Here is a 19,578-nt window from a genome sequence, read left to right on the forward strand (position 1 = left end):
GATCGTCTTGATCGGCGTCTCGTCTTCGACGATCTAGTCAGTATGGTGAAGATGATGTTTTTTGAGCTCTCTGGAGCTTCTAAAGTGCTTTAATGGAGTTCAATCAGAGTGAGCTTAGAGTTTGGTTGATTCTAGAGACTTACCTTCTTACGAATCTTCCCTCGCTTTTATACTAGTTTTCCCGCTTATAATCACTTTTTCAATCACAAGCCATCGGATCATCGCTCCTCTTTGGACGTCGCTGATCATCCTTCTTTTATCTCTCAATTGAACCCGACTAAGATTGGTTTGGCCGATATAAACCGGCAGTGGATATTTTAGTCACAACACCGTCAACGTATCTGCGAGTTGTTTCTCCTGTCTTTCAAACATCTCAGCAAGGTGAGGTGAGTGATCTTCAATCATCCTTTGTCTTTGCCGAGTTTGCATAATCGGAATTTGCAGCGCTGGAACCGTTTCTCTTGTTCTCCTTTTCGGATTTACTCTCCTTGGTTCCCTCTGGCTTGTTTCCGCCATTTCAGCCGGTAATACCTCCTCTCGCTCAGGTGATTTAGCCATGACCTCCATTTTAAACTTGTTCAAACTACTTTCCCACAAACGGCGCCAAAATGTTGGTGCTAAAATTGCCGATAGCCTTGAACAGCCACCTTCGCACCGAACTCCTCAAATCTAGATTGATCTGGTTGGTTTGATTCCTTTGTCAGACTCTCGTTCACTGGAAAAATGAAACACACCGGTTAGAAACGGAGCCGATCGTCTTAATCGGCCTCGCATCTCCGACGGTCTAGTCAAGTATAAGAAGATAATTCCCTCGAGCTCACAGGAGCTTCTGAGCTGCTCTAATGGTGTGAATCAAGAATTGTCCAGTGTTTAAATTGATCTTAGAGAGACTTACCTTTTACGAATCCTTCTTCCCCTTTTACATAGATTTTCCCGCTCATAATGCTTTCAATCATGACCGTCGGATCATAGCTTCTGATTGAATGGCGATGATCATCTTTTCTTTATAATCTTGGGCAGACCCCTAGATTCTTTCATCTCATCAGCCGAATCCGGTCAAACCTGATTAGACCGGTATAAACCGGAAGTGGATATTTTAGTCACAACACCTCCTCTACCCAGGCTAAAGTTTTATAAAGTATCTTCTGAAAATTCTTTAATAATTATTGAGAAATATTATCTTTCACATCATAAGACCAGTTAGGACAAATTCTAAAAGCACAATGTGTAACAAAAACATAAACAATTAGTAATCTACCAATATAGCAAGCAGAAATTTCTAATCATCTAAATAACCATTTTAGTAACATCAAACTCAGTATTAATTTCCTTCCTTTCTTGTGGAAGAAGAAGTAGAACGTTTAACTGGATGACATGATTTGCAAGTCATTACTAACTGTATGTGAGGTTCCATATTTATCTATTTCAACTGAGGTCAGACCTTGGAGAAATGGTAGGTTTGCTCACATTGTAACCTAGGGGTCATGGGTTCAAGTCGGCAAATAGATTCTTTGCAAAGCAGGGGTGAGGCTGCATACATTGTGACCCTCCTAGACCACGCAGTGTTGGGAGATCTATGCAGTCAGTACAGCCTTTTTTTACTTATTTATGTAATAAATACCACAAAGTTCAAGTCTTGCAAATCCTAAATACTCAACAAGCCTTCGAACATTCAGATTATTCACATATGAAGATGGGGTTGAATTTTTGGTAATTGATGACTGAATTCATGCTAGATGTAAGAGAAAGAATGATTCATTTTCTATAAAATACTCAGGGTATTTGAATAAAAAAAAATTGGGTTCAACAAAAAGCAAAAAAACCAGAGGGCCAAGGACAGTAGAAAAATGAGAAGTCATCTCTTCCTCTGGCTCATTTTCGCATTTTATAACATGAGCTTAACAGAAAAGCTTGACTCCCAATGATTTTTGTTTGAAGTCTTCCCTAAAGGTTGAGATAGAAGATGTGGATCTACTTGATTTCCAGCTTTTTTTCTGCTTTTGGTAAAGCAAAGAAGACTTAGCCAATTCAAACTACTTGAGAGGAAGAAAGGGAGTGGAGTATACTAATTAAGTAATCTGTCATTAATATTTGGATTCAAAAGCACGAATTGACCCCTATACTTGGCATGGAGTCAGCATAGGACAAGAATTTCCTGCTGATGAAAATAAGACACTCCATAAAATACTAAGACTTTCCTGCTGATGAAAATTTTAAACAGAAAAAGCCGGTTTCCTATAATAATCAGGTACTGGCAATGTGAAATTGAAAAAAAGTGGTAACAAAATGCTCACTCATGTGATGGAATAATCTGTGGTTGATCTGCATCAATGACTGAAGAAAATTTGGTCCGTCGTAAGATTTCATTCACATCAGCATTACGTCTTTGTTCATCCCCCACCTTATGACCAGATGTTAAATGTGAACAAACAAAACACAGCCGTGTTTGGAAAAGAGACATACTAACTGAAACAGATCCCTGCATCCAAGTTACACCAAGTAACATTAATATTAAATATTCAGTACAACAGGGTAATAATTGACTTCAGCATGTAAAATCAAAGTAATCAGAAACCTTGTTTCAACATGTAGCCCATGAGACCGACTCCCACCGGTGAAACATTCAAGTTATTTATGTGCCTCCTCAACCTCCTACAAGAACCCAAACTGATACATAAATTCCTACCATCTGCTTGCGGACAATGCGCACATATTTAGAACAGGTCTTCACAGTCACTGCTTTGCTTTCAACTTCACAATGCCCCTTTTCTGCTTCTAAATGATATTCATCATCTTCAGACGAACTTTCAGAGTCATTAGAAAAAGAAAGCACTTCAGACTGATCTTGCTGCTGTCCACATCAAACCTAGGTTTTCTGAACTACAGTATACTCGTCTCATTGCACCATTCAATTGATTAGTGAAACTAGAGGCTTCTCCATCTGTTGGTGCAAGAAATGTAATCTTAGCTCCTAGGTTCGCTCCAGATCCAGCCCTTGTTCCTGAGACCAAAGCAAGGTGAAAGTGGGCTGCCTCTGAGGACGGGAAGCCACCTCCAACGATCGAGTTAGTCCAGCTAGCAAATGATAAACTCCATTGAGGAGTGAAGACCCCAAGAGATGATGAAGATCATTCTCTTGAAGGGTTAGAAAGCTGAAGATAATGAAGGCTGGAGTGTGTAGAGCTTACCCTGTTTTAGCATGGTCAGGGATTATATAACGGGTCCTTACCCTTTGCAGTGACTTCCGGGCAGCTGTGCGAGACAAGGGTCCTTTCAGCCGCTACTGCCTTACGGCTTGTAAGTTTTAACAGAGATCTTGCCGTCCCCAAGAGATGATGAAGATCATTCTCTTGAAGGGTTAGAAAGCTGAAGATAATGAAGGCTGGAGCGTGTAGAGCTTACCCTGTTTTAGCATGGTTAGGGATTATATAACGGGTCCTTACCCTTTGCAGTGACTTCCGGGCAGCTGTGCGAGACAAGGGTCCTTTCAGCCGCTACTGCCTTACGGCTTGTAAGTTTTAACAGAGATCTTGCCGTCCCAAGAGCTGTGAGGATCATCTCGGGGTGACGAGATCATGGGCGGAAGCGCTGAATTTACCTTTAGATGGCCGGGTTACAAACGGACCCTGTGGGTCCCATGCCAGCATGGAGACGGTCCTCGCTACCGCCACGGATGAGTTACGAGTCTTGCCGTCCCAAGGCTCGAGGATATCTCAGATCATGCCAAGCGCTGAATTTATTTAGATATCCAGTTCAAACACGTGGGTCCCATGCCACATAGATCTCCCTACCGAGATTTATCCTTCTGGTTCAGAGATATCCATGGCTCTAACATTAGCCCCCTAGTCTTCATGGCAAGCTTTTTAGCGTGAAGATTATCCTTTTCGCGCCCAGGAGATATTTTGAAATCCCAAGAAGTCTTCATGGGAAAAAGGAAAACGACTCCCCACTAAGTAGCTTTTATTCCTTCACCAAGTTCCTAGGCACGATTGAGTACCGTATTGAATGTGCATCTAAGAACCGCAAGCCATCGAAACTGTTCGTACCTTCTTTGACGGCAGACGCATCTTCCCAAGACCTCCGTTCAATTGCCAAGTGTTATAATTATCTGTTCCTTACTAAGGACAAAGCATCGCAATGATGAGGTGTGAAGATCGAAGGATATCCCCAAGAAATGCATTCGGTTCCCAGAAAGATGTGCCCTATAAATCAGACATTCACGACCCTCCTCTGAAACTGTTCAAACTGCAATCTTTGCCATTCTTCTACGATCCTAGCGAACAAGATCGATAGCATTCACCCGTCACTGGAGAGATCCATAACCCTCTTTGACGAAATGGGGAAGAAGAGTGCGAGGAAGACTAGACCCTTCTCTGGTGCCGCCCATCCTTCTAGCCCTTCGCCGGAGAAGGAAAAGGAAGAAAGAGGTGCTGACTCAGAAATCGGCGGTCCGTCCTCCGCAGTTCGGCCCTCTTTTCAGCAGGATCCTCCTCTCGATCGTCCTGGTATGGCCAACACAGCCTATTTGAGACTTCTTTCTTATGTAGGAAAGAGCAACTCTGAGTCTAGATTCGCGCCCCTGGATTACCCCAGTCTCCTTCGTCCGTCGCACATGACGTTAATGAAGGCTGCCTTTAGGATCCCCGAATATTTTCGGGTTAGGCTCCCTGGGCCCTATGAAAGGGCAAATTTCTTGGCTACGGGTGAAATACCCTTATATTTCGACTCCTTTCTAGGTGGTCTGAGGCTTCCCCTATGCCATTTTGTCAAACAAACTTTAGGATACTATGGGCTCCATCCTGGCATGCTAGCCCCAAACGGGTGGAGGTATATTTTCGGCTTCATAGGGTGCTATCATCGCTTCGGCGTTGATTGCAGCCTAAACTTGTTCAGGAGCCTTACCTCTGTCAAAGCAGTCGGTGGAAGTGGTTGGTACAGTTTTAGCAAGCGGGGCTCATCCACCCGCAAATTCATGGTTCTGGATGAGGGTACTCTGCCCTAAACCCACAAGAGATGGAAAGAAAGGTACATAGCTTGTAAGGTCCCAGCAGGGTATATCTCCTGTGCCTAGCCATCCCTCTCCCCATATGATATCCAAAAGTTAAACGAGAAACCCCTCTTAGGAGACACAGAAAATCATCTTGTCGACATCTTCCTGAAAGGAGGGGGGGGCCCATTCACGGCCGTGAGATGGAATACGAAGCTTCCCTTCTTCTATGGGGGGTGATGACTGGTGATACCTCAAAATCTTTTCTTCTTCCTTTTTAAGACTGAAATCTCGCTTCCATTTTCTGAGAAGTTTGTTTCTGGCAGTTCCCTCCATGCAGATAGTTAGGGAGACTCTTCTCCAAAGGTACAATCTTGCTCGGGCGGCCACCAAGTCTGAGCATAACGAGATCCAACATCCTCAAAGTGATGCCGCGGCCCCTAAAGATTCGCATCCACAACCGGTAACAAGAATTTCAGTTTGTTGAAGTATATACACTTGGGCTATTTACTGTTCACGACACTATTCACGTGAACAGTAAAAAATATGTTTTTACTGTTTCCACGGTCTGTTCACTTGAACAGTAAAATCTGTGTTACTGTTCACGTGAACAGTATATGCTAGTGATGCTACTCTACTTTCTATTTCTAATGTTGGAGTCTTGCTACATAAGTTTTGGGAGTTTTTAGAAATCATAGTTTCTATTTTGGTGGTAGTTTCTATTTTCAGAATTTTCTATTTTAGGAGCTAGGAAGTTACTAAAGTTGTAATTTTTTGTTTCCTTTTTCTAGAGGACAATTACTTGTCTCTCAAGTTGTATTAGATTCATTAGAAGCTATAAATAAAAGGGCTCTGTGATTCTAGACTCTTAAGCAAGAATCACAGGCCTCTTCTACTAGTTCTTCATCTCTCTTCTCTTCTTCTTCTTCTCTCTTTTCTCTGCTCAAGTTCAGCTGCTGTTTTGAGTATTTAATGCTTGTTTTCTAACACAGTTGATTCAGAGTTAAAATCCTTAGAAGAAGTCCTCCAAGAAGTGAAGGAGGATATAGACCTTCCGGCCTCATGGGAGGAAGCGACCGAGAACCCTGACTCAGTTGAGGGAAGAGTGTCTCCGCCCTCCCCCAAACCAAAAATTGGTAAAGGAAAAGATCGCAAGCGATCGCTGTCCCCTCCCAAGACAAAAAAAACAAGGAGAAGAAGGTAAAAATCAGCTTCCCTGATAAGAGCCCGATCAACGAACCAACAAGTACTCCTAAGAGCACTTCGCCTGGGAAAACAAGCCAAAAGAAGGTCTTCCTGGGTCCTTCCTCCAGGACCCGTAGAGCTTCATTGAGACAAAAAGAGAAGAAATCTGTTGAGTCATAGGAGAAGAAGAAATTCAGAAACTCTGTGCGTTCAATACATAAATACAAAGGATGCCAGGTTTGGCTGTTGGCTGGCTACTCTTCTTTTCATTCATGCAGCCTGGAAAAGTCCCCCTTTTTTTTTTTTTTTTTTTTTTTTTTTTTGCCTTTTCTTGGTTCCCTTCTCAAATTAAAAAAAGAAGAAGAAGAAAATAGTGCAATTTTTCTTTTTTTGGACGAAGGGAAGAAGGTTTTATTAAGAGGACAACCAGGAGATAAACTCTCTAGTTAGGTACAGCCCTTGAACAACTAACTGGTAAAGAACCCCAATATGGGGTTTTAGAAACTCTCATATTCATAGCTCCCTTGGCTAGCAAGTGAGCTTCCCCATTGCTGGATCGAGTTAGTCCATTGAGGAGTGAATGATCGTCAATGGAGTTTATCATTTGCTAGCTGGACTAACTCGATCGTCGGAGGTGGCTTCCCGTCCTCAGAGGAGGCCCACTTTCACCTTGCTTTGGTCTCAGGAACAAGGGCTAGATCTGGAGCGAACCAAAGAGCTAAGATTAATTTTTCTGCACCAACACCATCCAATCAGATCCAATTCTTGCTGAACTGCTAAAGACTCTCCGCAACCCTTTGTTGGACGAGATAACTAGGGGCTTCCCATCTAATGGCCGTTCAGGCCAATCTAGTAAACCATTAATGTCAATTTCATAATTTTTCTTTATCTGATCCCTATTTGGGTTACTACTCATTTCTTTTACATCTTGTATCCCAAAGTCACTGACATTATTGAGATCTGCAGAATCCTTACTAATCACCTTTACTTCAGGAGTAGCTATCTCACCTGCAAGTAAATCATCAGTAGAAGACGCCCTCAGTTTTGGTGAGGATGGGCAACTGTAACATTTATGTCTTGTTTCAGGTTGTGGAGACTTATTCAGGGTCCTCCGAATGATTGATTCCCATTTTGGAATTGTACTGTTATCCTCTGCCCCCAAAACATTCCCAGCATTTAAAGGGACCACCTCTTGGAAACTGTAGAGGAGGATAGATAAGCAATGTCAACCCCAAAAATGTTTGATATTTTCATTAGCCAAAACGTGAAAATAAGCACGCACATGGAGTTTATAGAAAAGAGTTATTAGTGCTCAAACAGACAACAAAACTAGGCATTTGATGGAAGAAAAAAAGACGAGGAATGTATATGAGTACAAACAGAACAATGATGTGCTGATGGGCTTCAAACCAATGATTTGGGGAGAAAAATAAAAATAAAGCATCAGCGCTCAAAATAAGTACAAGATGCAGAGGCAATTCCAGTCGCTACCAAAGAGTCAGATATTATAATTGCACGTAGCAAGAAAAAAGGATACTGAGGATTATTATAAGTTGAACAGTGCCATGAATAACATAAACACAACAATCGTTGTAAAAGAATAATGATGCAACAAGCCATGGGATGTCTTCCACGACAATAAATAAAAAATTTATAGTCAGTTGAGATTCAAGTCTCAAACAATCATCATGGTGTCTTGCTCAGATGTTATCACGAAGGATGCTCATAGAATTGAAATTAAGATCTCATCAAAGAGGTCGATCTGAATACAACAGCTACCATTACATCAAATCACCATATAGGTCTAATAGATGGTAGGCACAGGCAGGCAGAGAACTACCTGTTCACCAGATGTGGTTGGAAAACTTTAACGAGGATAATACAGTGAGAACAAGCAGAGTGGATAGCAGCTTATTGACTTGATGAGGTTGGAAAACTTTGACAAGATCATACAGGTAGATAATTAAAGTGACCAATGAGTATGCATCTCTGGTTATGGTTCAGACAGGATCCTGAGCTGCAGCAGTACCAGAATACATTTTGGCTTTCAGATAATAATTAAAAATATCTTACAATTTATGGAAAGATTTCATATTAAAAGCAATGTTATATGTTTCAGATAAATGTAAGCAGTCCTTTTTTTCGTTTCTCAATAGACATTGTCCTATGTTCAACAGGCATTCATGAAACCCTAGAAATGCAAAGGGATTCATCAGTCTGAGGAATTACTCACCCAAGGACGTACAAGTCTGCAGGTTCTTCCATACAAAGCCATTCTTCAATATCAAGTTCCTCATATGGGAGTCTTCCAGCAACATTCCATGAGCCTATTGTCACCCTAAATAACCACGAAGGTTACGAGAGAATCAGGAACAATATCCATTGTTTTAAAGCAGAACCAGCCAATCGTCCCCCTCCCCCCACACACACCAAAAAAAAAAGAACCAATAAATGCACTGCCTAGTTTCTAGCTTTGCCCATCTCAACTTGGTACAAGTCACATGCTTCCAAAAACTATCAAAAAACAATTTATGCACAAAAAAGATCAAAAATAAGGCAGGAAAACAGACACTTCAAATGGTTTGCAAGAAAGCTATGCCAGTTAGACACTCCCACCAGGTCTTTAAAGTCCCATCTCCCATTAGACCCAGTTGAACCTGCCCATTATATCAGGTTGTCAACCAACTATTTAGAACTGTGCCATTTTGCGCATGTGTGTTTTGGTGGAGGGAAGGGGGTTCATTTTGCTGTAGGACCCCAACCATTTTTTTTTTAAATAAAAATAAAAATTTGAGACCCCTGATTGTCTGGGTCAGCTGATCCAGATCCGGATTGGCTGATCCCTATTACTAGGGTTAAAGCCGATTCTGATCCAGATAAGGATCAGCTAGGACTGTCTGGAATGATCAAGATCCTAATTCTGGCTTTTTATATTGACCAAAGAACCCAACAGTACAGTTGCATTAGGGCTAAGGCATACACTTCCACATCCAACCCCTAGTTTATTGATGACATCTTTTGCTTACTTCACAGGTTAATTGAGGTTTCTTTCTTGCACATCCCTCGATCCAGCAATGGGGAAGCTCACTTGCTAGCCAAGGGAGCTATGACTATGAGAGTTTCTAAAACCCCATAGTGGGGTTCTTTACCAGTTAGTTGTTCAAGGGCTGTACCTAACTAGAGAGTTTATCTCCTGGTTGTCCTCTTAATAAAACCTTCTTCCCTTTGTCCAAAAAAAGAAAAATTGCACTATTTTCTTCTTCTTCTTTTTTTAATTTGAGAAGAGAACCAAAGAAAGGCTAAAAAAAAAATTAACAGGGACTTTTCCAGGCTGCATGAATGAAAAGAAAGAGTAGCCAGCCAACAGCCGAACCTGACATCCTTTGTATTTATGTATTAAACACACAGAGTTTCTGAATTTCTTCTTCTCCTATGACTCAGCAGATTACTCCTGGAAGGAGTTCCTATAAAAGTTAAAATTAACATACAATAAATTACAAATACAGAGGAGATAGAAAGAATTGGCAGTTGTCCCATGTAATAAGCTAAACAAAGGAAAATTTATAAAGTTCGAAGATCTATAAACTAGACTAGCTGACTAAAGATGCGTTGCCTAAATTCTGAAAATGCTACTTCTACTCTTCTTCTGGCAAAGCAGCAGAAGTAGAACAACAAATAAATCTCCCATATAGGAGTTACAATTGAATAATCACATACAAAAAAACACGGGGAGTAAACCCAAAAGATTGTCAGGGGATGTCTGTTAATCAGAGACCTCACAAACCAAAAAACAGAAGTTGCTTTCAAGTACAGGCATAGTGTAACTACTGTAAAGGAAAGATTATAAAGACAAAGCTTCAATTTAAAAGAAAATAGCAGAGTTTTTTTCTTTTCTTCGGTAGAAACAGCAGAGTCTAAATCACATGGAGAACAAATTATAGAAATATAAAATGACCATTGCCTGAAGCTTGACTTGATCGGACAGATTGATTCCCTGATATTCTGCAAAACTGATGCCCAGCCATGCGTTCTTGTTCATGCTTAGGAGAGTATCCTGAAGGGAAATCAGAAAGAAAACAAAATAAGAGAGCATTTTTTACAATCATGAACACCCAATTTCACATCTAGTTGTCACAATTATTAAAAGCCTACCATCATCTTCATCAACCTCATCTTCACTGAATTCATGAACCTTTGGCAACAATGGAAGACCAGAAGGCCTGCATGCATTCCCACTAACATTTCTCTCTTAAATCCCAAAACTACCGTTTACCCAAAAAACAACAAGTCCTAAAACTACCCAAGTGTCTCTAAAATCCTTAACCACCCAAGCACTCACTCCATTCACGTTTCTCTCTCCCTTTAGTCATTAAAAATACCCAAAACTACCTACCCACTCATGTTTCTCTCTTGTAAATCCTAAAACCACTCAAACACATTAGCTTATACATAAATACCCACCACCGTAGCCTAGAGAGAAGGGATATAATCCAAGAAAAAAAAGAAGGAAAGAGGAAGAAGAGAATGAACAGTTTGGCAAAGATTCTTACTCCTATCGATTCCGGAAAGGAACAAATAAAAATCCTAGTCCTAATATTCCTCAAACCCTCCCGCGAGATTTTCGTATAAATAGATAACTGAAATTCGTTATTTACTCATTCTCACTTCAGACTATTTCGTTTCCCAGTTCGTTCTTTGCTGTCATATAACCGTTTTTGGGTGAATTGTTTTAGAAGGAATTCTAACACCAATTTCAAGCGTTCTATCACAATCTTCGTCACTAACAATGTCTTCTTCCGGTAATTTTATTCTGAAGAGCGCCGAGAATGATAGTTTTGTGATCAATCGAGGTGCGGCTCTTCTGTCTAACACCATCAAGAATTTCCTAGATGATGGATGCAATGGTGATGATGATATGGTGATACCAGTACCGAACATCAGCTCGAAAATTCTCCCAAAGGTACTTGAATATTGCAACAAACACGCCCACGCCAATGACGACCAATCAGATGGTGATAAGAAAGGGAAAGAAGTCGCCAGAGATGATGATCATTCGGATCAGAATTTAGTTGAAGAATTGAAGAATTGGGAAGCAAAGTATATGGATATTGATCAAGAGGTTCTGTATCATCTCATGGTAGCTGCAAATTATTTAGATATCAAAGGCTTGTTGGATTTGACAGTAGAAAAAGCGGCAAATATGATTAAGGGCAAAACGGTGGAAGCCATTCGAGAAACTTTCAACATCAAGAATGATTTTGATCCAGAAGAAGAAGAGAACATCCGGAAAAAGAATCAATGGGCTTTCGAATGAATGAAATACATGGAATTATACAAATTGAATTGTAACTTTTAATATCAATGATAGGTTAGGGATATAATTGTAGTTAGAAATTTAATTTTGGTTCAGTTAGTGACTAATGTTAGTTGGTTAAGAGTCGTTTGGATTCTTTTGTTTATTGCTTTATGGTGATTTTGATTCATGGTGAAGCTGCAATTGTCTTTTGTTTTCCATTGAATTTCTTTACCCCCACCTACTAGGAAATAATTCTAAAAGCAAGGCAGTTCTTCAAAATGATTAAGATTCATGTTGACACAGGGTTCTGATGAGGTTTAGGGTTTAAATTTAATATTCAAAAGCGCAAATTACATATTGATTTTTCCCTTTCTTGAAAGGCACAGAACAGAAGAGAAAAGTTAACCATTGAATTACAATTTTAGTGATTCTGTATAAATATTCAGACTTTAGGGATCAAGTTGTTTGGTTGCCCCTGCTTATTTGAATAAGCAAATTTTGCTGCCAAATAACTTCCAAACCAGTTCGATTGAAGCTTAAGGTTTTGCTAATTCGTGAATTGATCAACAACGTTGCTGTGAAAGTAAACAGTTCTCACAATGGGCTGAGCTCGATGCTTTCAAGTGGAAAAACACTATAAAAATCAAGGATTTGCATTGGCATATTTCATCTTTTAAAGTTTAAACATGATCCACTGAAGAAACTCTTTCACAGTGAACCAGTTTATGCCTGCATTTATGGCTGGCCAATTGATTGCAAAAGTGATAAAGAGAAAAAAGGGAAGAAGAAGAAGCAGAGAAAATCAATTACTTCAGCAGCACAAAAGCATTTGATAAAAGTGGTTTGTGCCTGGAACTATCTTCACAAAGACCTATCTGATGTTGGGTTCTAACCCTCTTCACATTTTCATATAATACAGGGCAGATCTCAGCTTCAGATGATAATCACAAAACAAAGTTACCAGTGAACCCATGAAATTGCTTGCTGTCGCATAGCCTTTGTTGTTACTTGGCATCCTGCTTTGAATCTTGCAAATCTTTATCCTTCTTCATAAAATGGAAGCCTATGATATCCCTGTATTCCCCGGTTCCTAGACAACGAGAGCAATAACCAAGGCCACTTCCACCACAAGTCCTACACCTGCAGAGTGATCAAGGAATTTGATGAAAAAGGGAAATTTAGGTAAGACTACCATATAAGCAAAACTGCATTGAGTACCAACCAGGAACTGGTGCCTTACCATTTTGGCCACTCCCCTTTTGGAAGCATCATCAGATGTGTAAAGTTCACCCTGCCTACCATATAAATGATGAAAATCAGATGCAAATGATAGAGTCTCCGTCATGAATTGTAGACTTATGGTAGCTTATCCGGACAAACATTAAACTAGCAGAGGTAGCGATAGAGAGAGAGAGAGAGAGAGAGAGAGAGAAATTTTGAGACCTCTTCCCTGGCACGGGTAGCACTTATCTCTTCCACTTCCTCCACATACAATACAAGGTGGATCTGGCTTCTTACGTTGTTCTTTCCGAACATTTGACTGGAACACGCAAGGGGCCACCATTAAGTAAGCTAGCTGATTATGATTTCAATTACATAGATTACCCTAAAGATGAATCAAGTTCTTACAATGAACTTAAAATGTCTTCGATATTCCACAAAACTCAAGGGGGACCTCTTCTACAGTGGCAACTGAGTAACCAAAATTACTAAGATTCCCAGCAAACTTGCATGTTTATAAGGTAATGTAAAGCTCAACAATTGGCTTTCAACTAATGGACATCCATTTAACAGTGTCAAAGGGTACAAGCAGGGTCTAATGGGGCAATTTTCCTAAGCAACCTTACCTAAACAATTTTTGCTACGAGGCTGTTATGATGCCTTGACCTCAGGCAACAACTGCGGACCTACCAACCATTGAACCAAGGCTGTTTAAACTAATGGACATCCATTCAATCAATATGTTCAAACAAATAAACCAACTTCTTCCAACAGATCATGTTGGTCTCTCAGTAATTTGTTGGATTCTCGGTTCTGTATACTGTTGAGATTCCATCTCAAACCTCTACCCATTGTAGACAGACAATTCATTGTCAACAAAAAGGGGGGAAAATTTTGTCAAATAAACTTTTTGCCCTAAATGCCCAATAGAGAATAAAAGTGAATTCAACGTTGAAAAAGGATAACCATAACAGGAACACCATTGACAGCATATAAATTGGATCTACAGAACCATTACTATTTCTCAGATCTTACCACTGAAGGAGCTTAACAATAGATACCATTATGTATGGAATTTTAGAGTCAGACCTTCACTAGGCAACCTCGGTAGAACACCTAATAGGATCCTACTACTTTCTTTGTAGATATCTACAGAATTCAATAAAGAACATAGTCTGTAGACCTCTCTCCTACAGAGTAAGAGGAAAACCCCTACTACAATTTCCTTCACAGGTTGATCGAAACTAATCGGTTGTCTTCTATATGCAGTGATATGTCAATTCTTCAAAACTAAACCCAGCATTTATATTTTGTACAAATAACCTAACATGCATTCAGAATGATTATTGGTTGTATAATTTTGATCTGAAATCATACCCACCAACTATTCAATCCTAATTTACGCTTGAAATTCCACACAATAGTATACATCTGTGCCACCCTACTTTTGTTCTATATGCTTCCCAGCAAAAGAACCAAGTACTACTAAGCAAATAATATTAATCACACTGGATTCAAGAAATTGAAATTATCATAATTTGGGCATGCAACATTCCAACTATTAACAAGAAGTGTTCAGGGCCAAAACCCAATCAACATGACAAGGCACTTGGAGCTTAGTAGTTCAAAGTCATTCCTGTTAATCAAAGTGCTCATTTGAAATGAGTATTGTTCCAAGTCTGGAGTCAATCGATTTGCTCAGAAAGGAGGGTGAGAGAAGGTACCTCAGTTCTGACAACCAAGGAGGGTTTGGAAATGGAGAGACGAGACTGAAGATGATCTGGGTTTCGGTGAAACCCTTCAAAGGAAATGGATTCCAATTTACAATTGGCTGCCATAACCAAGCTTCTGCTTCCAGTTCCGGCGGCCATTCTCATTCCTCAATCAAAGCTTTTCCTCGGAAAACCTCGACCGTCAAATTTCGCCGGTGAATCGACGGTTAAACCCCTTTGGGAATCTCAGTTATGCACGGCCAGTTCGAGCTTTATTCCTGCTTTCGAAGTTTACTTCCAGAGTTCCAGGTAAGCGAGAATCGTTGAAAATGCACTGGGTGCCATGAAACTTGCCGCATAGGTTTTCTTCTTGTCGTCCCAATGAGTGGGATGGCACGGTGGGGCCGGGCCAGAAAAGCCTTACCCCGGGCAGGGCCAACTCAGCCTTGACACGCCCTTATTGGCCTTGATAAGGCCAGGCAAGGCCGGTCTGAGTTGGCCCTAATTGACCTTGACCCTACTTTACAATTAAAGGCTCTAACCCTGACCACAAAGCAATAAAGCAACCCAAGAAACAAATGAAAATATAATCACCAAGATAAATTGATAATTGACATAGTAATGTGATTCCAATTACTCAAATTATGAATATGATGTCATATTAGGCCTAATATGTTGCATATACTACAATTCGAGGGGTGGCTCATCTGGCAAAGGACCGACACTTCCAATTATGAAGTCAAAGTTCGAAGCTACTCGGGGCAAGGGGCGATGCCCCGCCTCATAGTTAAATTATATGTAACAGTTACTCCCTGTTCCCCCCCCCCCCCCGAAGGAGTAGTGAAGAGGCATATAAGCTAACCTGAGCAAACCTCAATTCCAAAACAAACGTTACACATACTAGTAAACCACATTATTATAGTCAACAGATTGTTGAGTTGCATATCTTTGATAGGGAATTATAGTGGTAATCGTTAAAAATCAAGTTAAGGATCCAGGCTGTTGGGATCAAGGCAATATAAAAATTCAAGATTAGGGTTGGGATAATGGTTAGAATCAAGGTCATGGCCAGGATAAATATCAGAATCAAGGCTGGGCCACACCAAACACTAAACCTTGACCCTGCCTAGACTTTGATTTTGGTCCAGAATATTCATCCTTGAACCACCTTCCGAACCTGAATTTCGAACCCAAACACTATTTGGACTCATGATGGATAAGGGGGATTCATGCCATCACATCAATGCACCCCTACCAATGGCCTTGACCAAAGAGAAATAAGAGTTTGGGAATGCAATATACATTACAAAAATGCTAATATAAGCTCACAAAAGTAGCATTAAGGGATCATAATTACATTTTGGAGATTTATATGTTGCACTAAATTTTCAAAATCCTCAACAAAGTAAACCCAACATATTCCAGCTATCACTACCCCAGCTTTTACAGCTAAAAAAAATTATTACATATATTGGTGGAAATCTTAAATTTTCCAATTTAGCGGGCGTGTGCAGGGATCCTGTCGATCAGAATATATATGTTGGTTGTAAAATTCGTCATGATTCTATCCAAAAAGAGATTTCAAAAAACTATACAGCCATTCACAAAAACCACGCGATCAAATGAACCATTCAACTAGATCATTTGAAATCTTGACTCGAACCAAACAGGCCCTAAAGCATTCTCATGAATTTATCACATACTATACCACTTAAACAACAAATGAACTCCTTCCATTTACTTAAATCCCATAAGCAACATCTTAGATTTGCCTTGACAGATGAATCGCTATCTTGCATGGTTATATGATTAGCATATCATGTAGGGAGACCATTTCAGAAGAGACCTCATCAGCATTTTTAATCATCTCTCATCCCTGTGAGTCTGTGACAAAATAAGTATTTATTATTTGTTATTCCGAGGTTGAGCGATAAACATAAAATTCAAGCAAATTGTCCAAGATAAGTAATAAAAATTAGATGGTTGAAGCAACTTCATATGATTGACTTTATAACAAATTCACCAAAATTGGCCAGTGGATATTGAATACCCAATTTGCAGTAAAATGTTTTGCTAACGATTACACACGCACTAAGCATACAGAACTTGGCTCAACTGAGCCTTTTCCAAAAATTGTGGTTTCAGCAACAAAGTAGAAGTTAGGCAACCAAGAGCAACTTTCTGTTATCATCAATCAAAAGGCAAGGTGGACCTGAATACCTAGTGAGCAAGAAAACACAAGAAATAGTAAAGATGACAGAAATACTCCCCCTGTTTAAACATTTAGGTTGCCTTGATTACAACTATGAAAGGGTTTCCAAAATAATCTGAAAGTGAAATTTAGTTTCCCAAATATTTTTGTTGTTGTACATATTTTTTGAGCAAACATATGAAAGGAAAGCATTACGCTCATTAAGGGAAAAAAAGCATTTTATGCAAAAGATATAGAAAAGTTAAAATCATGAAACCTTTGACGCCTTAAAGGGGTGTCAACAAGAAGATCCCATATATACACACAAGCACAATAGTATAAACTTTTTATCTCTAGTAGTTTGTGTAACTTGTTTGTAATAAAGATATTATAAACAAAAACCTAACCTTGGGTAAATACTTCTAAATATTATTCTACAAGATACACACTGATAACTTGGTCATGCTCCTACTTTTATTACAAATTTAATTATACTTAGCCACTTGGAACCACAACAAAGTATAGATCATTAGCCTAGGACAACTATCATTTAGATATTGAATAAACATTTAGGCCATGAACTTGTTCTTACAACAAGTAGTTTAAAGTTTTAGTGGCTTTTCATTTTAAATTTTTGTATCCCATCACTTGGCTGTTATCCATGAAAGGGGTTTTTGAAAATAACAAAATAATGTGAATGATATAGTAAATGCATGTCTATCACATTTCTTTGAACCATTAGGAGATTCAAGACAAAATAATGTGAATCGTTCTTCTTTATGCAATAAAGATGTTCCCTCTAGACCAGCCCCTACTTACTCATCCTTGAGCCTTCCTCTCCTTCCCCCTTCCACAACCCTCCACCCCACACCCTCTTCTCAACAAGTCTCTTCTCCCTCTTCTCCAGCCTTCCCGACAGCCTCCAAATCTGAGGATATCCAATTACCCTAAGAGTTTGGCTGGCCCCTCTCCATCTTCCCCTATCTTCTCCTCCGTCTATGACGAGTCTAATGTGAAATGTTCTTCTTTGTGTGATAAAGATATCTCAGAGGATTTTCCCGACCTTGAAACCCTTTCCTTGTCATATGCCTCCAATCTGGATGCTTGTCGAAGAAGCAATTGCATCACCAAGGGGTGCTTCCAAGAGGATGGACAATTTGTAGTCCATTTAAAGTCTCCTAGAACAAGAATAAAGAGAGGAAGTAGGCTCACCTAGTCTTGCTTGGTCTATTGGTCTCATTGCTTGTCTTTGCTCAATGCTTAATCGAGCATCTATTTGCCTCACTTTTTCTGGGGCATCCGAGCTTTTGCCCCCAGATCGTCCATACTCTCTCCTTCTCCCTTTCTCTCATTTGGTTAATGAATTCAATTACTCATCCCAAGAAAGGAATTACATAGAGAAGACTATAAACAGTTTATTGTCATCATCTTGGGTTAGGCTGGGTTCAGAAGATTCTACAGGTCATGCCCAATGGATTGTAGGTTGAGATCCAACACTGCATGGGCCATCATGACATTTTACACTGCAATGCTGAATTTGTTCCCTACTGCATTGTTGAAGGCAACCCTGTCATGCAAAAGCTTGGAAAACCAGTCATCAAAACATAATTATGCTATTTAGTATGCAAAATCACAATTCCATATGTTACTTCATCAAGCCCTTGACAGTACTCCATACCCCACCCCTCTCATTTGTGAATGTAACTAGGACCATTAGTGATGCAACACAAAAGGTCAACTGATAGTTTACAATATGATCCAGCCCCAACTCGAATAAAAAATTCACTAAGTATATGTCAACACCATCAGGTTAGTCTCTCTTTATAGAGAGAGAAAAAAATGGGCATACCGATTGCATGGAGCACCTGCCACTGTGGGCCCTGGGGGGGCCATATTGTAAGCAGCCTTATCCCTACTTTTCAAGAAAGACAATTTCCACACTCAAATTCTTGGTCACTTGGTCAAAATGGAGAAACCTTACCACTGCACCAAGGTCAGCCTTCAAAAGGAAGGTACTGAGACAAAACCTAGCCTCACAAGCCAAGACCTATAGAACAACCAGAAATAAGCTTTGTGTGTGTGTGTGTGAGAGAGTGAGAGAGAGAGAGAGAGAGAGAGAGAGGACATGAAAAGAGTGTGTGCTGAACCATGTTAGATTCAGCTTAGCCCATCATCAGAGTGACCCTCAGTTGATCTATATCTTAGCAATTAGACCGTTATAGAAGGTAAAGAAGTAAACTAACAGAAGTGAAAATTCAAAATGTGTTCCATGTTTTATGGTAACAATGTTTAGGGATTTTTATTAATTAAAATGGAGCAATTATTTGATAAAACCACAGGCAATTCTAATACTCCATACCCTAGTCTATACCTTCCTCTCCTCTTAAAAAGGGGAAATATATTATTATGTATTTATTTATTATGGATCTTTTTTCTTTTATTAATCTGATTTTATTATTTGTTTCATGGATATTTTGATTTTGAATCCATATCATGTGCTTGTAGCATGATTTCAGTGATAATTTCAGCAAGTGGTAAATTCTTATCACAAGAACATATTCTTCGTAACATGTTTATCAAACACCAACTTGTTCTAATAGCATTCCAGAATGAATTTATCAAACACTCATTTTCAAACAAAGAACAATCTCTCAGCACAAAAACATGTAAACGGTTTTACACAAAAACTAATCCCTCAAAATGGAAACTTTACCAAATATATGACTATTTTACTCTTCCCAACTGTTTCCTTTTCCGAAAGGGAAAAATAAATATCTTAGTCCTAATATTACTCGAACTCTTGGCATTCAGCTTTTTACTATAAATATATGACTTGCAAATTCATTATTTACTTTTCACTCCTCTCTATTTCGTTTAGTTGTTTTCGAAGTGCGTTGTTCGCTGTCAAAAACCCTATTTGCTTGAGTTGTTTTAGAAGGAATTCGACACCAATTTCAAGCACTATTCACAATCTTCTGCACTAACA

General features: G+C 39.5%; 2 protein-coding genes and 1 pseudogene across 3 annotated transcripts; 1 reads left to right on the plus strand and 2 right to left on the minus strand.

Annotated features, from left to right (window-relative positions):
- Positions 1-1,303: 1,303 nt before the first annotated feature.
- LOC149000358 (type I inositol polyphosphate 5-phosphatase 2-like) lies at positions 1,304-9,632 on the minus strand. 2 transcript variants are annotated; one of them, XR_016170691.1, is made up of 5 exons: positions 9,546-9,632; positions 8,406-8,510; positions 8,013-8,189; positions 7,181-7,371; positions 1,304-2,479 (listed from the first exon to the last, which is right to left on the minus strand). XR_016170691.1 is itself a non-coding variant. In XM_089139638.1 (4 exons), the coding sequence occupies exons 2-4, from the start codon at positions 8,435-8,437 to the stop codon at positions 2,463-2,465; spliced, it is 240 nt and encodes a 79-aa protein (XP_088995764.1). In that variant the 5' UTR covers positions 8,438-8,510; positions 9,546-9,632; the 3' UTR covers positions 1,304-2,462. The 2 variants fall into 2 exon arrangements, 1 of the variants encoding a protein (XP_088995764.1); XM_089139638.1 differs by lacking the exon at positions 8,013-8,189.
- Positions 9,633-10,119: 487 nt separating this feature from the next.
- ENA (DnaJ/Hsp40 cysteine-rich domain superfamily protein) lies at positions 10,120-14,757 on the minus strand. Its single transcript, XM_089139637.1, has 5 exons — positions 14,414-14,757; positions 12,912-13,008; positions 12,709-12,763; positions 12,430-12,608; positions 10,120-10,226 (listed from the first exon to the last, which is right to left on the minus strand). Exons 1-4 carry the CDS (start codon positions 14,564-14,566, stop codon positions 12,473-12,475), a joined length of 441 nt encoding a protein of 146 aa, XP_088995763.1. The 5' UTR covers positions 14,567-14,757; the 3' UTR covers positions 10,120-10,226; positions 12,430-12,472.
- LOC149000360 (SKP1-like protein 1A pseudogene) lies at positions 10,816-11,636 on the plus strand (annotated as a pseudogene).
- Positions 14,758-19,578: the final 4,821 nt, after the last annotated feature.

Source organism: Hakea prostrata, chromosome 11, assembly GCF_041222555.1.
Source record: "Hakea prostrata isolate BN-2017 chromosome 11, UWA_Hpros_2, whole genome shotgun sequence".
NCBI classification, from domain to species: domain Eukaryota; kingdom Viridiplantae; phylum Streptophyta; class Magnoliopsida; order Proteales; family Proteaceae; genus Hakea; species Hakea prostrata.